The 25,120-nt window shown below is 48.2% G+C and overlaps 1 protein-coding gene across 2 annotated transcripts in view; it reads left to right on the top strand.

The window, feature by feature from the left end:
• The window catches only part of ADAD1 (adenosine deaminase domain containing 1), a 1,085,588-nt gene that overhangs the window by 431,709 nt on the left and 628,759 nt on the right, over window positions 1-25,120 (top strand). For both annotated transcript variants that reach the window (XM_086962193.1, XM_086962194.1), the window contains one exon: window positions 16,168-16,293. In XM_086962193.1, coding sequence (XP_086818319.1) covers window positions 16,168-16,293 — 126 coding nt within the window. The remainder of the gene's footprint in view (window positions 1-16,167; window positions 16,294-25,120) is intronic.

Below are 25,120 nucleotides of genomic sequence, written 5' to 3'. Positions count from 1 at the left end.
TTGGTGCCTCAGACCCAATCCCATGTGTGCTTCTTGTATCAAGAAGACTCTCCGGTTCGTGTTTGGAATGACTCTATCCCCCACTCCAGGGATTTGAGCAAACGGAACGGAGTTCACATCAATTATGTATGTATTGCCGAGTGGATAGTTTAGAGGTAACGCAGCATAATTGCCTTCCATTGAGGCTTTTACTGCAAGCAGCGTTTCGCCATCTATTTGTTTTTTCGTACGCTTTTTTGTAGCTACGGAAGCAGAGTGATCAGCTGCTGCTGTGGCTTTGTCAGCCAATGAATTCCCTGCAACGTGAACGCCATCACGTTGAAGACTCTGTGTATGTATCACGTGAGTTTTTTGTAGTTCTTTCTGCAAAAGAACTACCTGTTCCCATAGTTTTTTATGCTTTATTGTGGCACCTGTCATCTTTGTAACCATTTTTTATCCAGGTCTGCATGGAATTATTGTAAGATCGGACGCAGTAATGCGAATCGCACACTATTAGTGTCAGGAATTCGCGAGCGGCATTTTCAAGCGCCATCTTAAAAGCCTGTAGTTCAGCTCGCTGAGCTGTACTGTCTCCGAGTGATTGAGTTTTAGTTACCAAAGGTTTAAATTTTCCTTCGTACCAACGACCTTTAACAATCGCGCATGTTGCATTGTAAATCTGTTTTTCCACAATGTAGTGTTGTGCAAATCTGTCCGTGTAGATTACACAGGTGTACTGTTCGAGGGGCAGAATTTCGATCGGCAGAGGACATTCATTGTCGTATTCCAGATATTCTATTTTTTTCATTTTCGGATCAAATGCGTGTGTCACGTCTTCTGTTACAAGAGAAGTTTCCCATTTTATCCATTTTGGATCTAGAGCTTTAGCATTAGGATTGCTTGGTATTGTTACTGCCTCATGGGCTGATACAGCTTTTAAAACAGATATCCTTTTTCCCTGGGCTAGGGCTCTTTCTTTTGCTACAGAAGTTTGAACCGCGGTTAGAATTTTTTCAGTTGAACTGAATTTCATTTCAGCTTGTGTGTACAAATGTGATTTGTAAGCTATTGGTACCGTTTCTCCCTCATTAGAGGTCAGGTATGTGAATCCGCATCTTCTTGGGATGACTCGGATTACAAGATTGCGTTTATTTACGCGTGTTTGCAGTTTTGTTTTAGTTAACATATCTGTCTGTAATGATCTTAAAATTTCTGTGTCTTTTAGTCCAATTAATTGGTTTAATTAGTTTGTAGAGAGGTTTAACCCTCTCTGCATAATTTAGGATGTATGTTCTTCCGAAATTCAGGAAACCTGGTATTGATTGTAAGTTTTTCAGCGTTTTTGGAGCTTGGAGTACTGCAAGAAGTTGTCTGCCAGGCTTTTGCCTTCACTTGATAATTCATATCCTAAAAATAGGACAGTTAGATGGGCAATTCGTGATTTTTTTTTCAAGTTAAATTTGTACCCTTCAGCTGCGAACCCAAGTATTATGGTGTTCACTCTTTTCAAGTGAGTCTCCAGGTACATTTGTAGTAACTCTGTTACCCTGGCTGAAAATAATCCTGGGCTGTTCTTGAATCCCTGTGGGATACGACAAAATTGTTTTTGGGTCCCCATGCTGGAGAAAGCGATCAAATATCTGCTTTCAGGTGCTGTGTTTTGACAGAAGAAACCATTTGAAATATCTAATGTTGTTTTATATTTTTTGCGCACAATGTTATTCATTAGTGCTGCACTGTGTGAGTTTTGCACTGCAAAAGTTTTACAACAGGAGTTTAGATGTCTTTAGTCCAAAACTAGACGATATGAATCGTCTGGCTTGGAGACAGGAAACAAAGGATTGTTCATTTGTGAGGTGCATGTTTCAATCACCCCCTGATATTCGTTTCAAAATGCTTTATTCGGTTTGTACAAGTACAACCATATAGCAACATACATCAATACAGTTAGAAATCATATTTATGTAAGTTAAATAATGAAACATTTAAAATTACATCAATATCCATGCCAATCTTGTTAAATCCGTAAGGTATATCTCATTTGGGTACAGAGTTAAATTTGGTCACTGTATATGTTTTAGCAGCAGTTGTTGGAGAAAAGGTTAGTGCAAAAAGACGCCAATATAAAGTGCAAAATCGGAAAGACCTATTGTATGCATAAAGTGCAGTTGACATGTGCAAATATGCAGGATTAAAAATAAAGTGCCCCCCCTGATATTCAAGTTGATCTAAAATTTCTTTTACTTGTTTTTTAGCTTCTTGCTTAACAGGATACTGCCTCTGTGCAGTAGGTTTATTTTTTAAGTGCATTTTATGGTGAGGAGAATCCTCATCCCATCCTACATGATTTTTGAATAATGCAGGGGCTTGGGCCACTGCCCATTTTCTAGCAAGTGTGTATTTTTTTTATGAATTGGAATGTGATTTGAGAAGGCAGGCATAATCATTTCTTCGCCATGTGGGCACTCCCTGACAAACTCTGGTGGCCAGTCTTTTTCTGCTAGAAGGATATCATAGCCTTTAGATAGATTCTCCCAAAAGAGACCTTTTATTTTCCTAGTTTTATCTCCCTTTATATGTAATGTTATTTCATATAGTTTATGGGGCACGCTCACTCGGGTGTCTGCAGTTTCCACTTGAATGTATTCATTTGTGTCCACTGTCTCCAGAAGATTCATCAGGATCTCACTTCTGCTGCGCTGTCTAGCATTGTCTGGGCCCACTCTCCGTTTTTCAGTTGTGTCCTCAGGATTCTCGAAATGTTTTATTTTAATACTGGCTACCTTCTTTCTAGGAAATTGTAATTTATTACTCTGATGAGCAGGTTCCTTGTCTTTGGACTTGACGTGCTCTTCTCTGTGTTCTGACCGTCCTCTTCTTTCCGATTTCTTTGATGAAGTCTGAAAAGATCGAGAGGGACGTGTATCAAAATCTTGATCTGTCAGGTTTTCTCAAATTGTCCCTCTTTCTAAGGTTGTATCTTTTTTCAGAGGGCTCCCTTTGGGGAGACTTGCCCCCCCGTTCTGGAGATTTATCTCTTTGTTGGGGAGAACTTCCTCTGGACTGAAATTGTTTTTCTCTGGGAGTGGTTTGTTTGTTACCCCCCACTTCTTCTTTTGAGAATTGAGATTATTTTTAATAAAAGTTTTTTCAGGATTTTCAATTAGTTGGGGTTTTACTGGTTTACCACCCAAATTATCTGTGCCTAATTCTTCATAGGATTTTTCAATTATTTTAGCAAGCTCAAAAGGTTGGTCTGTTATATCTGTCTCCTTCAATTTTTGGCGGATTGCCACACATGCTGCTTCTCCTTTTATGTTGGCTAATAATATAGCCGAGACCTGCTTAAAGTCCTTCAGTAATTTCATACCCAGAGTTAAAGCCGGTTCTGGACTGTATTCATTTTGAATCTGTCTTAGTACATCTGGTATAACCGCCATAGACGGAACACCATGTGTTTTTGTGTAGATAGAGGCAAAGACTGTGCCCCAAGTGTCACAGTCCTCCACATGTGGTGCGATCCCCATTGGGAGACAGTCAGAATTCTGTTTTTTTCGTGAGGGGTAGTATCAGGAAATACTGCCTCTATCTGAGTGATTTTTTTGAGCTAACCAGAATGGAATTTGTTCCCGTTTTGCCAAGACATGATTGTATATTCTGTGGTGTAATCTTGTTTGTGTTCCCCTGTTGGGTGTTTTGTGGAACTTTAATTGCAGGTTGGACTGTTGAAGTCCGCATGACATATTGGACCAATTTTCTATGAATTTTAATTAGTAGTTTTAGCTGAACTAAAAGTTCTCTGTCTGACGTTGTTTCAATGTCCGGATGTGGTGTGTAGCTGGCTACAACCGTCCATGTGGCTCCTGGTCTACCTAGTGGACCGAGCCTGGTAATGTGATTTTGATGTTTTAGGGCGCCATTAAACAAGAGCAGGTGCTCTTGGTATGTTAGTGGAATTTCAACTTCCTCGAAAGGAGAGTATTCCTCTGGAGATTCGCTATTTTGTAGTAGTGGAACTCATGTGTTATAGCATTTGCTGCTGGAAAATGTATCCAGGAATAGAATACCTGTCTGCCGAAATTCATGTGCCTCTACCACAAATATGACTGTACCACCTCTTGATGATACTCCATTTTCTATAAGTTTTATAGTTATGGTTTTTCTTATATTGACCGGGATGATTATTGCATCATGGTCGTCTTCATTAAACCCTGTAAGGTCCGCACCCGGTTGATTCACATTTACTGTGGCTTCACCGGTTTCGTTGTTGTCGCCGTGATTTGACATTGTTTAATGAAAGTTTCTTGCAGAGCAAGTTTTTGAGGAAACCAAGATTAGGTGCACAATATTTTGGAACACTGTATCCTTCAACGTTGACTATACCGTAAACTAATTTATAGGATTCTCATCCTACTAAGTTTCGGCGGATATTAACCTGTCACCCACTCCAGACGTCTATTGGAGTTTTTACGGGAAAAGGGGTCTGTGTGAAAAAGCACGACTGAGTTACTCTAGTATCTTGCGTTAGATTATCGCCTTACAAAACGTTAGGCGCCATGTAGTGTAGTTCCTATTTTCCCAATGGGCTCTGCGCATTGGAATAACAAACGATAGTTTAGACGTAGGACTGAGGTCAGCTAGGTCTCTATTGAATATGTTAGACTTAATTTAGGTTTGCCAGCTAGCTCAGAGGTCACTAGAAACTTTCTCTAATAAACAGGGAGAAGTGAACTTCCCTGATTAGACAAGAAGGGATTCAGCTTCTGACAACCACATAAACATGACAACTTTGCTCCCCCAGAATAAGGAGTATATCTCCGAGTCGTGTGAAAACAATAGATAGCTATTTCACTCAGTCAATCGTGCATAGTTTGTTTCACCAGAGTGCAGAGAAATAGAGAGACAGGCGTTTTGAATAAAAGGTGTAATTTATTGAGCAGTCTTCTTTCTCATGCAATTGTAATGAATTGCCACAATTGCAATACTTGTTATAAAGTAAAGTGCGTACAGTAAAAGGAGTATTATGAAATAATACTGTAAAAGCATTGATATGGTTTCTGAGCCATATGATACTTAAAAGGTAAAAAATATATACAGTTACATACAATGATAAATGTTTGACTAAACATACTCAACTGGTGCTTCTAAATACTTCTACCCCGGTGTACCTAACTTAAGCCTAGTTCGTGGGAAGCAGTAAATGAGCTGCAGTTTAAGTTAAGTTAGTTTTTGCCAAGATTCTGACTCAAGAATTGTCTAAGGATCTAATCAGCTCCGTACCTTGGTTTTAGAATGAAGGAGGTCTTGTATCTCGCTCTTAGGACTCTATCTCCCAGTCACCCGCAAGGGTGACTGGAAACACTGGAGCTGTATTTTCTCGGCAGGAGAAAAAGACAGAGTCTTTCTCAGTGCGTCAAATGGGAGGGACGGCTTCCTTCGGCACTCATCAGCTGGGCTTCGGATAAGTAGATAGCCGCTCTGCTCCACACCATTGTGTGTTGCTTAAGGCAAACGCTGGTATAATAATACCTGGAAGGTTCCGTCTTTGACGTAAGGTTGGACATAAGACGTCAAGAAGATGTCACTAAGAACTGGCCGTTCTTTTAGTGCTCGCAGGAGTTCTAGGACAAATCAAAACAAAAGTATGGGGAATTCTCAGGTTGCTGGAGGTTTGGTTTGTTGAAAGAACTCGTTGTACTTTCTAGGAGTCTAAGGAAGTAGCCTTGCCGTATTTGGTTTGCATTGGCTATTACTAAATATGGATTTGATTCTTATGCCTTTTATAAGGGTATGATTTGTTATAACCACATTAGGACATAAATCGGGATTATTTAATTAGGGTCCTAGATATGATCACAACAACTGCAGAAGAAGTCGGGCGGAGACACGACCTGTAGCCTCCCCAGACCGTTGTCCACTACACTAAATTGAAGCACGGACAGGAGAAAACGTCCGAACACCTCAAAGTAACGGTTGAAGTGCGCAGTGCTCAAGGAGAGCGAGCACGAACACCTGTCTTCCCTACAGAACACTAGAACGCTAACTGACCTAAAGGGACGCCCAGAAGGGCAACTATTTTATCCACCAAAGGAACGGGTTACTGAAACAGCAGCCGACTCCAGGGATAGATCAAGATTGTTTTCCTAAGCCTTTTACCTGACTGATAAGGAAACTGCTGTCTTGGCCTACCAACCCTGACACCTAGGTAGGATAGTTAAAGGTATCCCCGACCACCAGCTTTGGCCCTTCTATATACATTCTAGGTTGTTTCTGTAGTCTTTATCTTGCAACAAGTACAAAAGACTGATAGGTTTATCTTCAGGTCATATTCCTCGGAATCTCTGCAGTACATTGCCAGTTTGTGCCAGCAGCACTGTCATCTTCATAGAGTATCAGGACAGGGGATGACCTAATGGAATGGACATCTGCAGTAGACCCAGCCAAAGCTGATTCCACAGCTTTTGTATATAGTGCAAATAAAAATGGGTAGAGGATGCACCCTTGTCTCATGCCACAGGTAATTCCAAAGTGTCTTGTGCATTTGCCTTCTCTGCCATATCGGACACAAGCCGTAGCATCGGAGTACATCTCAAGAATAACATTAACTATTGGAATCTAAATTCCCATGGCTTCCATTATTTCCCATAACTTTGAATGTGCTACACAGGCAAAGGCAGCAGATATATCCATAAAGGTGGACATTCTTAGCTGCTGTATTCTTTTCAATGATCAAATGTAAGTTAAGGCACAGATCAATTGTCCCTTTTCCTTTCCTAAAACCATATTGACTGGGTATTATGTTCCTTTCAAGAGCCCAATCCTCTATTCTATTCAGAAATAACCTCCCCATTAATTTGGCTGTGCTGTCCAATAGTGATATCGGCCTATAGTTTTCTGGATAGCCTTATCCCCTTTTTTGTAGATCAGAATTATGACTCTTTTTCCAAGATGGCAAAATACCCGATCGGGCTATGGTTTTAAAAACATTTGTAAGTAATGGTGCCCACAGGTCCTGGTTACCTAAAAATAAATAAATCTGGACCCCATCAGGTCCAGGTGCTTTAGATCTAATACACTGCTAAACCACATGTCTCATTTCTTCCAAACTAAAGGGTATTTCATCTCTGGTGCTACAGGCTGGTAAGTCTCCAGATTGATCATTTATCGCCACTGTTTGCCCGCAAACGCCTTCAAAATGGACTATTCATGCATCCTCAGTCACATGCTCATCTAGTGTAATCTTTCTTCTCTCTTACAAAAGGGGCGTTAATTATACTCCAAATGTCCCAGCGATTCTTTAGCGCTGCTGCTCTATACATTTTCTCCCATGCGTCCTCCTTCAGCAGCTGTATCCAACTACTCTTGTTTTTTTATAGGATTGGCGTAGTGACCTCACTAAATTCACAGCTCTTGGTTTAGACCTAAAACCAGCATGGACTTTTTTTTAGAGCTTTTACACACGCGTCATCAAACCAGCGATCCTCCTTGCGGCTTGAGAATCCGCTCAAAGGCTACTGATGTATCATTGCCTGTTATGTTTTGGTCTAAACAAATTGTAATTTCCTGCTTCATTTCAGCAACAATTCCGACAATAAAATTTGGAGTATCAACTTTTTCCCATTTCAAAATAATCTAATTTTTCCTTGCAATAGAAAGCTTTGCTAGTAAATTCTTTCACGATTTCAGTCTTTGCCTAAATAGCATATGATAGGTAATTGCAGCATGATCACTAAAGGCAATAAAGTGTCTTAATATGAGTGAAAGGGGTTTAGATGGATTCTGAGACCAGGATAGGATATAATCAAGAGTTGAGTAATAGGACTGAGGTGAAAACAAAATCTAATTGGCCAGTTTTAATACCGTATGGATTAATTATCTTAAGGCTGTTCGCTTTTAATAGTCTATTCTGAGTGTTCCCATAATCTTGTGCCGGAAGTGGGGGTGACTATCCACATTAACATCCGTCAAACTATATGCGGTAGAACCAACCCTATTACAATTATGGGCATTAAAATCGCCCATCCAAACTATATCAAGGGGTTTATGGTAGGAGTTCATAAGGTGGCCAATGTCCTTTTGCAATGGTTCTAAGACCGTTGCCAGGTTGCCTATAAAGTTATTGTAGAAATTGATCAGGATCCAGCCCTGACCTTTATAACCTTCACACAGAAGAATCTGGTAATAAGATATGATGTTCAGGAATGTAACTACGGTTACTATTACCCCACGTACCCATCTGTACGAATCTGGTCAATTTCCCAGGTTTCTTGGAAGCATGGAATATCATATTTAGTCACCAGAGCCAGCCAATCAGAATTACTTTATTTCTGGTTGTAACCTGCTATGTTCCATGAGATAATTTTTAGAACTTCCAGGTCTCTTCCCACTAGGTCAAGTCCCTTTTGTGAGGTGACCATAATGTTTTTTTACACACACATTTGAGGGGTGTTTAGAGAGCCAATCACATGCATCAAGGTCTCCCAATAAGGCATAGCTATTACTGACAGGTACAGCAGCACTTATTTGGGGAGAATACGTGTTGACCTGAGGCAAAAGGAGTTAAGAGCCTTCACCTTAGTCTGTGCAGTTTTAATAGATCTAGAAGGTCTGTAAAAGAAACCGAACAGTAGTGCAAAGATCTCAGTGTCAGGTGATGGGATATCTGAAAGAAACAGGTTAGTATTAGATTCCTTACCTTAGAATATCCCCAGGCGTCAGACTGGATCCGGAAAATTTTGCGTAGCAGTACCCCTGCGAGTCGGTAGGCGTCGTCTGCGGCTCCGCGTCCGCCTTTGGCGCGGGGATGACGTCGTAGGAGTACTTAGAAGCCGCCCTTGCGCGCTGACGTCAGTTCTTCTTTTTTTCTGCGCCAGCAAGCGCAGGTCCGGAGAAAGTGGTACCCTTTAGTCAATTTTTGACTAAGCTTTTTTGATCCTTTTTGGACCAGTTTCGAGTCGTACGACTCCATCGGTGCCGGTAGGGATGCCTGGGTTCAAGCTCTGTGCCGACTGCAACAGACTGATGTTGGTTACCGACCCACATCGCCGGTGCCTCAATTGCTTGGGGCCAGACCACGATGACAAGTCGTGCCCTGACTGTCGGGCCTTGACGTCGAAGGCTAGGCGGGAGCGGCCCCGTAAGCGCCTCGAGCTCCGGCAGTCGGCCTCGCGCCGTTCGAGGTCCCTGTCCGAAAGGAGGTCGAGGGCCCGGTCGCGGGCCGGAGTCATCACATCTCAGGGCTCGACAAATCTGAAAAATTGTACTAGTCCTGCAGGTCTTGTAACTTGGAAATTCCCCTCGACCCAACTGCAACCTACTTGACCTCTGTCTCTGAAAACGGAGCAAAAGTGACAAGTTAACAAGATTTAAAGGCATCTTCATTGCTCAGTCTCTTTGTGAGCAATAAAAATGCCTTTAAATCTTATCTTGTCACTTTGCTTCGTTTTCAAAGACGGAGAATAAAAGTTAGTTTGTCTTCCTACTCGCCAGAAAGGGCGAGTAGGAACTAAAAATAGCTCGTCCTCATCCATTCTCCCTCGCAAATGCGAGCGGGAGAGTAGATTTGTGGAGCCCTGCATCTCGACGAGTCGACACCACTAGTCGGGCTCCAAGTCCTCAGGTAAGAGGCACCAGAAGTCAAAGAGGCGATATCTCTTTTCTGGCAAGGCCCCACTGGATCCGGGTCGCCGCTAGTCGACCTTACGACCCCGCCGGCGTCTGCCCCTAGGGTGTCATCCCTGGCGTCCCCCCTGCACGAAGCCATCCCTGGTCCACCCCTCGGTCCGGATCCGACGTCGGAGCGGCGTTGCTCGACGCCACATTTGGCACCGGCTGAAGAGGAATTCTTCGAAGATCTGGGTCCATCCTTTTATCCCTGAATTTCAGGACATGGACGACGAGGGAGACTGAGGGGGGTCTGAGGACCCTCTGGCACGTGAGTGCCAGTTATTTCAGGACTGGACGCAGGAACTAGGGGAAGCCAGTGGCCTGGATACCTCCCCAGACACTGGTTTTGTCTCCCCTCCTACCGTGGCTACGGAGGAGAGGGCTGCTTATAGTGTGGTGCTGATGAGGGCAGCCAAGGCCTTGGCTCTTAAGCTCCCTGTCGCAGCGGTGAGGTTTAACATCCTCAGGGAGGTCCTTAAACCGTAGGTAAGCTCCCCAGAGCCTCTACTGCCGTTTAATGAGGCTCTCACAGATGTCCTGTTGGGCATTGGGTCCAGGCCCACTACAGATCCAACCTATAAATAGGAACATCGCTAGGCGCCAACGCCCTGCCACCGGGCGACCCTAGTGTCTTGTCCACCCACCCCCGAGAGCCTGGCTATCCAGGCCTCTCCTTCCCAATCCGCATTCCCGACTGCACCACCAGATCGGGAATCCAAGAGGTATGAACAATTAGGAAAGAAGATGTTCTCCTCCCTTAGTTTGTTGTTGCGGTCAGTCAATACGCGTGCCTCTTGGGCCGTTACTCCCACTCTGTGGAATACGGTTGCGGCTGTGCTACCGGAGTGCCCGGAGTGAGCCCGGGCGAAACTTGCTCAAGCCCTTTCGGAGGGAAGGGATGCAGCGTGGTATTCTATAAGATGTGGACTGGATACCACAGACTCGCTAGAAAGAGCAATTTCCACGTGTGTGGCGGTTCGCCGGTCCGCCAACTTTTCGGCCGATGTCCAGAACACTCTTATGGACATGCCGTTCGATGGCAGCCACCTCTTCGGTGGCAAGGCAGATCATGTGCTGGAACACTTTAAGGACTCCAGGGCTACGGCCAAGTCCTTGGGTCTGTCGGCCCGGCGCCAGCAATCTTCTGCCCAGCGCTCCTTTCATGCCAACAGGAGGGGTGCCCCCACACGTCCTGCCAGCCATGGGCCAAAGACTAACATTCAGCGTGGTGGCGGACGTGGTTACTGTTGTGTCGGTAACAGGGGACAACGGCTCGGCCAGTCCACATCTACCCCCGCAGCATCCGCCTCAAAGCCTCCCTAGTCAGAGCTTTCAGGCCCATTTGACGCCAGTGGGGGGCAGAGTTCGCCATCACCACTCCCACTGGCGCACCGTCACATCGGACAGGTGGGTGCTGCAAATCGTCCGAAGGGGCTACTCCCTCCCCTTAGAGGCGACACCTCCTGCCATGACACCGCAGTACCACCGCGTGTCTGGGGATCACTTGCAACTTCTGCAAGAGGAAGTTTCAGCCATCTTGGCCAAGGGGGCCATTGAGCGCGTTCCTGGGCCAGAAGTAGGACGTGGTTGTTACTCCCACTACTTTCTGGTTCCCAAAAAGGGCAAAGGGGGCCTACGCCCTATCTTGAACCTACGGAACGTCAACGGCTTCCTCCGGAAGGAGAAGTTCAAGATGCTGACTTTTACTCAGGTCTTAGCTGTGCTGGACCCGGGAGACCGGATGGTAGCGTTGGACTTGCAGGACGCATATTTCCACATCCCCGTCCTGCCGGCCCACCGGCGCTAACTGCGGTTCACGGTAGGCCACGAGCACTTTCCCTTGCTCCCCTTAGGCCTTACCAGCGCCCCACAGGTGTTCACGAAAGTAATGGCGGTGGTCGCAGCTCATCTGCGCAGGTTAGGGGTCTCTGTCTTCCCCTACCTCGACGACTGGTTGTTAAAGGCGGGCTCGCCCCAGACAGTCATCGGCCACCTCCAGACTACGGCCGACCTCCTGCACCTGCTGGGGTTCTCCATCAATGTGCCAAAGTCACACCTGTTTCCCTCTCAGAAGCTCCTCTTCATTGGAGCGGTTCTAGAATCTGCGCAGTTTCGGGTTCATCCTCCCGAACAGCGGGTTTGGGATATTCAGGCTCTGATACCGATCTTTCAGCCGTTATCCCGAGTCTTGGTCAGGTTGACAGGGCGGGGTGGGGTCGTGGACCCTATGCCAGGTGGCTCTGCGCCTCTGGCAGTGGCTGGAACATCAGGGCGTGACCCTGGTGGTTCAACACCTGGCAGGTTCCTTGAACGCCAGGGCGGACAAACTCAGCCGTCGGTGCATGGTGGATCACGAATGGCGTCTGAACTCTAAGACGTGGAGCATGGTCTCTTTCGGCAGTGGGGAGAGCCTTGGTTAGATCTATTCGCCACAGAAGAGAACGTGCAATGTCATCAGTTCTGCGCGTTGGAATTTCCAAGGCGGCACTCGCTCGGAAACGCTTTTTTGGATTTGCGGTCTGTTGTACGCCTTTCCACCTATACCACTTCTGCCCAGAGTGCTGAAGATCAGGCGCGTCCAGGCCCAAGTCATCCGGACTGGGCACGAAGATACTGGTATCCCAAGCTACTCAGTATGTCAGTCAATCCCCCGATTCATCTGTCTCTTCAGGAGGACCTTCTGTCGCAGCAGCAGGGGACTGTCCTCCACCCGAACCTGTCCAGCCTCCACCTCCATGCTTGGAGATTGAGCGGCCACATTTGAGGCCATTTGACTTGCCTCCTGAAGTCTGTGATGTGCTTCTGGCAGCCAGGCGTCCCTCCACAAAATCAGTATACGCCAGCAGGTGGAACAAATTTGTGGCATCGTGCACAACAAAGGCTTTGGATCCACTTTTTGCCCCCCCCTTTCTGAGGTTCTCCTCTTCTTTCTCTTGCCCAGCAGGGCTCTGCTCTGGGCACTCTAAAAGGCTACCTCTCTGCCATTTGCTCCTTCTTAAGGCTCCCTGATCAGCCCTCTTTGTTCAAGTCCCCAGTTGTAAATAGATTCTTGAAGGGCATCACTCGTATTTCTTCCTGTTCCTTTCGTGATGCCTCAGTGGGACTTAAACCTTGTTCTGACTTATCTGATGTGCGCTCCCTTCGAGCCACTTCATAACTGTCTTCTTCGTCTCCTTACTCTTAAGACTGCATTCCTGGTCGCCATCACCTCTGCCAGGAGAGTAAGTGAGCTCCAGGCTCTTTCTTCTCAACCTCCTTTCCTTTCTGTCCATCCGGACTAGGTTGTGTTGCAGACTTAACCCTCTTTCCTGCCCAAGGTAGTCACAGCCTTCCACATCGGGCAGTCCATCACTGTGCCCACCTTCTTTCCGCCTCCCTCGAAAGATTAAGAGAGGCTCCACCGTCTGGACCCTAAACGTGCGCTCTCATACTATCTGGATCGCATCTCGCCAGTTCCGAGTGGATGACCAACTCTTTGTTGGTTACGGGGGCGCTAAGAAGGGACGGGTGGTGCACAAACGGACCATTTCTCAGTTGGTCTTGTGCATCAAGGCTTGTTATTCTCTGGCTAAAAAGGAGCCTCCTGTGGGGCTACGTGCTCATTCCACTCTAGCCACGGCGGCTACTACTGTCCTGGGTCGGGGAGTCCCCTTGCAGGACATCTGTCAGGCAGCTATGTGGGTCTCGCTGCACACGTTCGCAAGACAGTACTGCCTGGACAGCCAAGTCCGTAGAGATGGCTTTTTCGGCTGTTCCGTTCTCCAGGACTTTCTGGTCTGATCATTGGTTTGCAGACCCACCAGCGGGGTTGGTATTGCTGGGGTATTTATTCTAAGGTAAGGAATCTAATACTAACCTGTTTCTTTCAGATGCACAAGTTACTTACCTTCGGTAACAATATATCTGTAAGAAACAGTAGTTAGTATTAGATTCCTTACCGCCCCACCCATCCTCCCCGTTCCGCGAACCGATATCTAGGGTTAAGGTTATCCCCTTTCAGGGCCCTAGTTTTCATGGCACCAGTGTTGGTTTTTATCATGGCACTGCGTTTTTGGCGCGGAAAAGCTGTGTATAAGAACTGACGTCAGCGTGCGAGTGCGGCGTCCAAGTACTCAGACGTCATGACGACGGACGCGGAGCCACAGACTACGCCTACCGACGCGCAGGGGTACTGCTACGCATAATTTTCCGGATCCAGTCTGCCGCCTGGGGATATTCTAAGGTAAGAAATCGAATACTAACTTATGTTTCTTACAGATATATCGTTACCGAAGGTAAGTAACTTGTGCGTTAGGCAACAATCTCAATAGATCATCTACTAGTCGATTATTGAAATTTAGGACTATTCAATCCCCTCCTATAGTTTTCAGCTCAAATTCCACCCAATTCACTTTTCTAGCCATAATAAGGTGTTGGTATAACTTAATCCTGCCCATCGAAAATTGAGAGCGAGTACAAGTCCTTATGCATTAACTGTTCAGGGAATTCCTGCTGATCGGGTTTCAATTCTGGGGTGCTAACTAGATAGAATAATAACAAAGGGGCGTGCTGCGGGGGGCAGATCTAATATCCATCCTTGTTTGAAAGGCTGCTCCACCTGCAAAATTGCGTGCCCTTCATTAAAGTCTACGCCACCCCTTCTGCTCATACATTCACTATTCCCATTAGAGGTAGTCCCACTATCCACCCTCCCCATTTGATGCCCCTCTGCCATTAAGATAGAGTAGGTCTTTTGTGGCTGGTGGGCTAATGAGGAGTTCCTTTGCATGCTCTGTCAGGAAGTTATGGGTTTGCATGCTAAGCATGTCGACCACATTCCCAATGGGCAATGTTGATGCAGATTCTCGAAGCAGGAAAGAATGTGCAGTAGAGCGGTCCAAACGGTCGGATAGTAGTTCAGGTTGAAGATACCTGACCGCTTTTCCCCCTACTAGTTCAGTACCTATTTCTCAATTGGAGGGAAGTTATGCTCTCCCCTATTTTGGATAGTCTACTAAGAATCGGTTGGAGAAGCGTTGAAACAATCTGCTCCAATTTCTGCCATAAAGTCGTTGAAATTGTTCTTGGGCGGTTGGCACGTGTGTACCTGCAAGTGTGTCAAAATGAGTTTTTACTAAGTTTCAAAGACTTGACTATCCTATAGCAGATTCTGTAGCCCTTCCTTCTTTCCTTTTGCCCGGGGGTTCCATCACTGGGCTGTCATCAATTTTGGGATCTTTAGAAATATCAGACGAAGCAGGGGTACTAGAATCTATATTACAATTTGACTAAACTGGTGGAGTGCCTGTACCAATTAGGTCCGGGACAGTTTTCACCTCTTCCAACAAAAGACGTCGGTCTGTCAACTCAATCTCTTTAGAGAGCACATCTAGTGTTCTAACAAGAAAGAGTCCAGTGTATTTATTATTTCACCACCTGCTTCTGTAGTTTTCATTCCGGCGATGTCAGCATGGACGGGCGTTGTCGGGTGCAGAGGATAACAGGTGTTGCCCTCCCGCAGCGGTACAAAAGAAACTGTCTCTCTCTCTCCCATCTCGGGCTTAATTACGCTGGCGGCTACCATTTACTGCATACCGACTTCTCTCTCTGTGTCACAACCGCTAGCTGTTAATCGCAACGGTGAAGTCTACTGCCAATTGCTTAGGGGGCCAGTGTCTCAGGCCAGAATCCAAGATGGGCATGGTCAAAACGGGTGGGGCTGCAGGTATAACAATGTGGCCTCTGGTGCAATGACTGCTGCCACGCAGTCCCTCAAGCGGGCACAAGCTGCACCAGCTTACCTGGCAGCCTCCGTGCTGTGGGTGCAAAACCCACTTTTGACCCCTAACAAAGAAGGGGCTTCTGTAGCCCTTAGGGCGGGAATACGACCGATCCCATTCGCTTAGTGCGAGTGAAATCCATACATGTTCTTTGTACGATTTAATCTCAGACAATACCATGTAGCCTTAAAAAATTGCTGTTTTCCCTTGAAAGTGCAGTTGGCAGCACTGCTGCGTTTATGGTGCACAAAGTGCGGTTTAGTCCGCTCAGATCTTGTGCAATTGCTGTAAGACTCCTTTGTTCTTGGCTCCTGCAATCTATTGCTAAAATTAATATTATTTTATGTGATAATATTGTAGGCTTGTCCTCTTACTCATTTTCCCTTAATGCACTTGATGTGACCTTTGTACAGTTCTACTGCTATGCACCAACCAGTACATTTAAAAAATCTTCATACATGTAAAAAAGTGAAATCCGTGATGTATGCAGAGAAAGGTGTCTCCTTATGGGGGTATGCATAGACCCACCGCCCAATAATTATCAGTATAGCAGGCTTCTCTTTCAAGACAGTTTTGTAGTAGGTCATGTAGTACACTTATCGTGCTAGGAATATATGGGTAGGGATGGGTCAAACTGTTATACATTTCGATGTAATGATTACAGTGACAGACGTTGTTGTAAATATCTTTCATTTTGCAACTTTAAGCAACACCTATGCCTTGTATGACAAACAAATATTTTTCCTTTACTTTTTTTCAGAGGGCAGAAATGCTGTGTTCGAAAATATTTCAAGAGTTGTGAAGGATATGTTTGATAAATTGATAGCCAACCATTCAGAATATGAAAGCTGTAGTAGTACACTGGCTGCTTTCGCAATAGAAAGATGTAAGTTATATTTATTTTTACTTAACAATTAAGTTTTTATGCTTGTGTTTTGTGGGAACAATGTACGAATGCCTTCAGGCTTTAAAATGTGTTCGTCTTGTGGACGCCTGATGTCAGCGAACGGACCCTCACCTCATGTCCATGTGGTGTTTGGGGGAAGATCACAGCTCCACTGATTGCGAGGCATGCCAACGGTTGAAGTCTACGTCGCCGCTGGCACGCCAAATGAAACTTCTCTCGGCTCGCCTGTCCAGGTCTGCTTCGTCACCTCGATCAGCTTACTAAAGAAGGTTTTCAAAGCAGCCGGCACCGTCCTCATCCCTCTCCTCTGCCGCAAGAGCGTGGTCCCCTGTCGGTAAGTGTCGCAATTTGTCCCAGAGGGCTGATTTCTTGCCTGTTGGGGGCGTCGGCTCTCCGCGGGTGATGTAGCCCTGCGTATCGTCCCCCTATCCACCGTTTGCCGGTGAGGTGGCGTCGAGAGCCCAGATGGAGACCTATCCGCTGGCTTTACAGGCCTCGCTGGATTCTCCTTCTTCCCCTCCTCCTCCTTCCCCTTCTGGTACGTTAGCGGATCCCTTAAGCTGTGAAAGCCTTCCGTGGCGTCGCCGGCGGCTCCGGCCCCGGCGCAGACTGGTTCGGATCCAGGCTTGGAGGATGTGGTGCCGTTGGGATGCAGCCCTTCGGGGGTCCCTCCTTAGGACCACGGCGCCCCGGCTTCGGGGCACACTCCTGTGGGAGTCCCTGTGGTGTCGCGGGAGGTCGCCGGGGCTCGGGTCGCATCCTGAATCCCTCTCGGCCCTTTGACAAGGTGATCATTTCTAAGGCTGAGGTGACGCTACTACAGCGCCGACAGCTGCTGGTGGCACCACAGGGGTCTGCAGACCCCCTCGTCCCATTGTGGGTGAAGGCTGGCAGGGGAACCCCTCGTCCGTCCCCGGGCCCCTCTCGTTCCTCCACACAGGCGGCCGCCTCGTTGAGGTTGAGTCGGACTTCGCGGCGCCACAGGGGTTGGCGGGCCCCTCTCGTACCTTTGTGGGTCAAGGCTGGCTTAGGTCTCCTGGTCGCTCCCTGGGTCCCTCGTCCCTCGGCACAAGCGGCTGCCTCGCCGGAGGTAGAGTTGGCCTTGGCGCCACCATGGGGTCGGCGGACCCCTCTCGCCCACTCATGTTTCACGGCTGGCGGGGGGCCCATTGCCACTCCCCGGGTGCCTTTCGTCTCTCCATGCAGGCGGCTGCCTGGTCTGAGGTCGAGCCGGCACAGTCCCCTAGCCACCTCGGCTCCGGTCCCGCCCCGGTCTCCGGCGCTGTGTGATGCGGCAGAGGCCTGTCCGGCGTCTCCGGTGGCGCCGGACGACGACGACTCCCTGCTCCAGGTTGCGGATTCTACGGCACCGGACAGGCGTCCTGTCGTGGACTCTTCTTCGGATGTTCCTTCTTCCTTGGAGGGTGGACGCCTGCTGGTGTCATCCTCGCGGGAGACGGGGCGCTGCGTCGTGGCTTTTTCGCTAACATCATCAAAGGCTGGCTCCTCACCGTTGCCGTGGTTTTCGTCAGAGGAACCACAGGTCCCCCACTCCTCGGCGCTTGTCTCCCTTCCGCACCTGGCCCTTACCCACTCCGATTTGCTTAGGGGATGGTCGCCTTTGTCTCCAACAGAGGAGCTGCTTTCCCCACCATGGGGCCCTGCATAGGCGGGTGCGGCCTTCGCTCGCGCTGTTTCCACGGCCGTATCCACGGCTGTGGGAATTTTGCGCATGGGTGATCCGGCTGCTCATTTCCCCGCAGATCACCTTTTGGAGGTTCTCCACCATGGCTCTAGTGGGAGGGAGTTGCTGCTTCCCTTTGATGGTTCGCTCCGTTCTATTCTAATGGGGACTTGGGGGCGCCCGCCACGAGGGATCCGGTGCCCCAACACCTTCTGCAACTGCACCTTCCAGGACCAAGTGACCCGGTGTGTCTTTACCTCCACCCCTCTGCTAATGGGCCCCTTTTGCTGACTGCCTTTCCCTCCCTGCCGTTGTAGTTGTATCCACTATCACAGGACGCCTGTTGGCTGGACTCTTGGGTGCGCAATATGTTTGCTTCAACCAGTGCGGCTCTGCGGGCCCTTAACACTTCGTGTGTTGGCTAGGGCCACCTCTTGCTTTTGGGACTCGGCGGAGTCCCTTGGATCTGCAGCTGCTCAGGAGGGTGCTGGTGTTGATTTGCAGCACCATGCATTAGATGGCAGACAGCTGGTGGTGTTTATTCTTCGTTCCACTCTGGACATCTTGGAGGTGCTTGGTCGGACCATGGCTTCCTCGGTTGCCCTTCGCTGCCATGCTGCACTTTGGGACAGTGTGTTCCCAGAAAATGTTCGTGAACGGCTGGTGAATCTTCCCTTCGTTAGCACTCTTTTGTGCCACGCCCCGGCAGACTCTGCCATCCGGAGGTTCTTGGCGGAACTTCGTCGTCCTCCTCCTCCTCCTCCTCCTCCTCCTCCTCCCCCCCCCCCTCCTCCTCCTCAGTGCCTTGTGCGTTGATCTGGTTCTTGGGAGCTGTTCTTTCTTTGGGGCGGGTCGCCCCAGTTGTGTGATTAATGTGCCTGTGACTCCTCTTTTGTTGGGACTGTGGCTCTTTTGGCCGGCCCTTCTTGACTGTGTGTTTTTTCATTTGGGTTATCTACCCCAGGTTGGCCCTCAGATTAGGCCTTCTGGTTGTTTTTGTTTGGCTTCTTGACAAGCCTTCTGCAGGAGGTTTTTCCCCGCGTATCTTTCTGCTGTCCTCTGCTGCAGAAGTTTCTTCTTAAGAGGGTTCCCATGTCTTGGGACTTAACATGCCCGAGGTGGGGTAGTGGTAGCTGTTATATAGCTTGCTCTATGCTTGGAAGCTGTGGTCGCCTTCAGGTCTCTGCTCTCCCTGGCATTTAAGTATGTTGCAGGTGCAATTACCTTCTAGGTGGTTGGAGTGCTTTAGCGGCGCCCGGGGTGTCGTTCTCCGGGGTTGCTTCGCTGTTAGCCTGGTCTGCCCTGCCGTCTGCGGCCTGGCGTCATGGTTCTGGTTCCCTGTCTTTTGTGTCGTGTGTGCGGACCACTTCCTGAGGTGTGTCCAGGGCCGCCTTCGCCTTCTGGCTCTCTGTCTTGGGGGCTGGGCTGGATTTCTGTTCCTCCCTGTTCAGGTCTGGTCTTCCTGGATGTCCCCGGGCTGCTCTTACTCCTTACTCCTGCTTTATTGCTGTACGCGCTGTTCTGTCTGGACTATTGACTTCTAGCTGTTGCAGGATTAGCTGCCCTCTTAAATGGGTGTGATCCGGGGGGGGGGGGATAAGTGTATGGGGATGTTTGCCTTCTTTCTGCCTCGTCTCCTTGGTGTCTCTAGGTTGATCTTCTTCCTCTTCCGTGCCTTGGCCCTGGATGGAGAATTTTGTTGCCTGATCTAGGCGTGGGGTGCTTCGGCTACGTCTTGCCTTGCCCCCGTTTCCTCTGCGGAGTGTGAATGGGCTTGCTCTTCCTTACTTCATCCCGCATCGCCCTTTGGATCAGTGGTGTTCTGACTGTAGGGGTTCCCCTTGCCTGGGGGGCAGGGCTCCTCGCCCTTTCCGTTGAACTCGACCCCTATGGGGCCTTCTGTTATGTCCAGGCTGGTGGGTCGCAGACTCTCCTTCCCTGTGGGTATGGCTAATGTATCTATTCTATGTTAAGGAATCTGTGGCTAGTAGTCTCTATCAGATGTACAAGTTACTTACCTTCGGTAACGATGTATCTGGTAGAGAAGATTGTAGTCGCAGATTCCTTCACGACCCGCCCTTCCTCCCCGTTCAGCGAGGGCCTTTAGCTTGCTCTTCCGCACTCCCCTGCTCCTGGATGCTTTGTCTTCTGCGAATGTCCTCTTTCACTCCTCCCTAGCGGGAGGCTTGTTTGGTGGTTTTGCATTTTTTCCCTCCTTTTGGTTCTTGACTGGTAGTTTCATGGGTGCTCCTGCATCCCTACACTCTGGTGTTTCCAGTGTGGGGCCTTCTCATATTTTCCCCTTTTTCCTGTTTTGGAGTTTGACTAATGTGCAATCCTCTGAGTTGGGGTCTCTTGACTGGGCCTCTGTCTTGGCTCCTTTCAGGGGGTGCAACTCTCCTTGGGGTTGTTGTCTTGGGGTAAATTGTCGTTACTCTTCTATCCTTTTGCTGTTAATAAACTGTGATTGCGGGCTTCTTTCGTCTGCTGCACAGTTTTTCATATGATTTGTTCTGTCTCCAGGGAGAATGTTGTATTTGTTTGCAGGGTTGCTTTGCAGTGGCTATGCTCTTCCCTTATATGGTTTTCAATGCCACAGTGCCTGGCACTTTCCCGAATGGGCTGTTCCCCCTCCATTCGCTTCTTTACTTTCTGTTTGTCTGCTATTTCGCACACTGTTCCCATATTCTCACAGTTTTTGTTTTTGATGGCTCCGTGTTGTGGCGCGCAAAAGTTCTCCGAAGAAAACTGATGTTGGCGCCCTGGGGGGGGGGGGGCTTATGTGACCTCGTTGGCGTCACGCCCGCGGATGACGTCCGGTCGGGGTCACGCGGTTACGCCCCCCAGGCGCGCGGTGATGCTGGGGAAAAGAAAACATTTCCAGATCCTGACTCAAGCCTGGGGATAATTCTACGTTAAGGAGTCTGCGGCTAGAATGGTCTCTACCAGATATATCGTTTTTTTTTTATTTCAAACTATTTTTATTGAGAAATTTTATAATACAGTACAGTGGTAATGCAAGGGGCGATACAGGTAATATCGTTTGTGCCTTTTGTGGTTAGATTATGCATGCAGCTGGGTGGGCTGGTCCTGGTGATGCGGAGTTCCTGTAGGGCCCCCAAAAACGAAAGAAGAAAGAGTGAGAAAAAAGAAGGGGGGAGAGAGAGGGTAAAGAGAGGTGTAGGGGGAACATGCCCATATGTTGGTTGTAACCCTCATGCCGTTGGCGTTCGCGCGGGAGTCCGCGTAGGCAAGTAACTTGTACTTATAACCTTGTGTTGGTAGCAGCTGAAGTACCTACCCATGCACTGTGTTGAGTGTCTGGTTGATAGGGTGTTTTGATTTGAGCCCTTATTTGAAGTGTTTTCGTGTCTTATGTTATGACCACTGGGGTGCAGTTATTGTGTTATGGGATTCAGAGCGTGATGTGTGATCGGTGAGGGTAGGTGAGAGATTGCGGACCAGTTTATAAATATATTAATGACTAATCGGCTTAGGGACAGCGGTATACTGTGTACCCAACCCCCAAAAAGTGTTTGGGGTGGGAGAGAGATCTGGGATCGCCCAGCAATCCATAGTGTCCTGCACAAGGTAGAGCTGCTGTTGAAACATTAAAGAATACCAAAAGGAGTAGCCATGCTTGATTTTAATTATTTATTTGTTTGTTTTTTAGAAGGCAGTGCTACGGTCTATTGATTATTACAAGACAAACAATGGACGGAATGCTGAACAAATCAAACATTCAACCCGTCACAGAACTGGGTTTAATCCATAATTTTGTTTTTGCTCGCCACTCCCTTACAGCTTAGATCCAACCATATGAAAACCATTCTTGGCCCTGTTCCCCATGGGAACAGTACAGACTAAACTGCCAGGCCATGTCCTCCCCAAATTGGAAAACAAGCATCCTGGGACCAGTTTTGGGGTATCACCCATCATTTAACTAGGTTAGCTTGAATCCGGTGACGCAGCCAGCAAGGGACCACATCTGGGCAAACCCAACCCACTTAAGGGCGAAAATGACAGCACAAACAAATGATGGGCGGAATTAATTAATTAATTGCAGGTTTATATAGCGCTAGGATCGACTCCCGGAGGAGTATCTCCGCGCTTTGACCGCTGCAAAACCCTTCCTGGCTTCCCTGAGAGATGGTCCCATTAATGGGTATCTCCAGGGTGAGACCAGGCATCCCCGGCGGTCTGGTGGGGCCGTTAGTGAAGATGAGGCAAGCTAATGCCCAGAGTTGCCGAGTGTGATCGCTGATCAGAGTGGGCACCGAGGCGAGAGAATTATCGAGTCCGCTGACCCTGGTCCAGAAACCTGCCGCGTCGGGAATCGAACCCTGGTCCCGGGCCGTCCTCTGCTCTCGGGTCTGCCGCCTCTAACCAGTGAGCCACACTACTTCACTGAACAAACCAAGGATTCCCCCCCAGTCACAGGTCTTGGTTAATCCGATCTTTTTTTCCGATTTGTTTTTGTGTTTTTTTGCTCCACATGCCCTTCCAGCTTAGATCCAACCCCATATGCAAATCATTCTAGATCCTGATCCCCATGGGACCAGTACAGCCTGAACTGCCAAGCCAGGTCCTCCCCAGATCAGAAAACAAGAATCCTGGGACCAGATTTACGGTATAAGCCCTCATCTGCCAGTATAGCTTGAATAGAGTGGCACAGCGTGTACTAGACCCACGTCTGGGCATACCCTTCCTGTGAGAAGTTGGCCTGATATATGATGTTCACTAGTTCTAGTGACCACCTTGTATCAGTCCAAACAACCCTTATGGAGATTGGTTGTAAGTCAACCTTATAGACCAGCTTCCTAGTGGTAGCGTGGACAAAGCAGTCTTAGGCTAAACTCTTTTGGCATGTGAAGCCAGCTGTATTACTATATGTAACCCCCTTGAACACCAAGTGAAAGGACACCACACAGAATATATATTCAAAATATAAATGTATTTATTACTACAAATAGTCCCCTGAACTCTTTATGAGCACAGAAGCAAACACGTTAAAACAATGCAATTGATAAGTATATGAAAGTTGCACAAATATGGATAGGCCCAAGGTGGCCCCTAAAACCATATACTAAAGAAGTGGTAGAAGTACCACGAGTCGAAAGGAAGTAAGGCCTAGGGCCTTGGGAATCGCTGGAGCTATGCTGTACTAACGCAAGTTAGGAACTAGGAGGCCCACGGGATCTGGTTTGCAGTGCGCAAAGTTAGAAGCAGTTACCATTGAAGTCAATAGATGCGAAAAAGTTAAAAAGGTGAAGGTAGGAAGTCTTCCAGTCAATCTGGAACTTAACCCTTTGGAATCTGGACACTAAGAGTGTTAGACTAGTCGGGGGCACCGGAGTGCCAGCGTTACCTCACCCACAGGAAGCGGGTGCAGTGGAGCCAAAGTGTGTCGGGATTCTGCAGGAGTTCAGATGGAGCCTTGGAGTGTTGATGCTGCAGGCGACCTGATGTGAAGAGTTCCGGTGATCCAAGGGTGGATCTGAAGTGGTTAAGACCTGAAAGCAGAGGGGACAATGTTCACAGTCACTAGCCAGTGACCGGCGTGAAACCAGGAAGGAACCAGGCGTTGTCGGGTGCCAACAGGTGATGTCGTGAAGCTTCTCTCTTCAGCAGCGTGGACTTAGGCGACGATGACGACGACCAGGAGTCACTCACAAGCTGTCCACGTAGGCTCTAGTTGATGGCGGAGTCTGCTTCTTGATCGGAGCAAACAGGCCTTGTCTAATGCAAGCCACGCAGGAAACCGAGAAGGCTTCTCACTCTAACCAGCAAGGTCAGAGGGGTTGCTGCTTTTAGGAGCAGCAAGGGCCAGTCTGGAGCAACCAGACCAGCGGTGGAAAGTTGTCGTTTGGTCGCCAAAATGGCCACTAGCCAGCGGACTAGTAACCGGGTAGGCGCGTCGAGTGGAACAAAGCAAAAGGGCCCCACGTAGATCTCGAGAGCTGGAGGGCTGGTCCTTGGTGCAAATGTAGCTCGGTGGTGGGGCTTCTCAAGACCCCAAGCACAGCGGTGAGGGTGCCTCAGGTGCTGCGCAGTCAGCTTCTCGTGAACTTTTCGAGAGGTCGGGTCCCACATCTCAGGTCGCCTCCACTCGTTTCAGCTTTGCAGGGACTGTGGATCGGGCTGTTAGATGTCTGGCAGTCTGGTTCTTGTCAGGCTTTAAGCTCTGGCTCAGGCGGGAGGCGGCGGCAAAGCAGTCGTTGATCGCTGGATGGTGCCTGTATTCACAGGGTCGCCACTCCTTGGCCACAAGGGAGATTCTTCAGTCTTCTGAGCAGCAGAACGTCGAAGGTCCAGAGTTTCTTCTTATGTAGTCGAATTTCAGGGTAATCTGCCGTCTTGGGACTCAGCTCCTACTTTTAAGCCAATTCTAGGGGCTGGACTACCTATTACGTCCCTCCTATGGGTGGGACCATGAAAGGGGGTGGTTACACCCCCTTTCCTTTGTCCAGTTTTGCGCCAGAGCTGGGGCTGGAGTGCCCCAGCACCGGTCTGAACTGGCCTATGCACGGGGACACCTTGTGTGCCCCGGGCATGTCTGATTCTATTCAGCCCTACCTAACTAGATACACAAAATCCTGTCTGGGGTGGTGCTAGCACCTCCCAAGGCAGGAAACCCTTTGTCCAAGCCTCCCTCGCTGGAAGGACTCCCAGAAGCAGGAGGTCAGACTTGTCTGTGGTGGCAGCATCCATTTTGTGATGCTGAGGCTCTGTTTAACTTTAAACGGGGTTCAGGTTCTGTACATGTTGTGTCCCTCTAGAAGGATGGAATGCTACCCCGTCGCCATAATTGGTGAGGGGGTAGTATTCCAATTCGTATGACACCTTACTCGACATGTTTTGATAATGTCAAACCAGAGTTAGCATTTAACCACGAGGTTCATAATGCACTTAAGAGTATATGGTATGACGCTATTGGGAAACAGCTCAAAGACATGGTTCCGAAAGCTGCAGACAGGCTCAGCTCATGCTAGAGCACCATCTCACACATAACCAAGCACTCTGCCTCCAGGATTGATAAGGCCTGCCATAGGAGTGACTTAAAGGTTACTATGTGTCCTTGTATGTGTTAGATATAGAGATACTATATCTAAAGCGAAGGGT

The sequence above is a fragment of the Lissotriton vulgaris genome, chromosome 3_1 (assembly GCF_964263255.1).
Source record: "Lissotriton vulgaris chromosome 3_1, aLisVul1.2, whole genome shotgun sequence".
In the NCBI taxonomy this organism is placed as follows: Eukaryota; Metazoa; Chordata; class Amphibia; order Caudata; family Salamandridae; genus Lissotriton; species Lissotriton vulgaris.
Note: the sequence above shows the minus strand (reverse complement) of the source record. Positions and strands in the feature narration are given on the sequence as shown.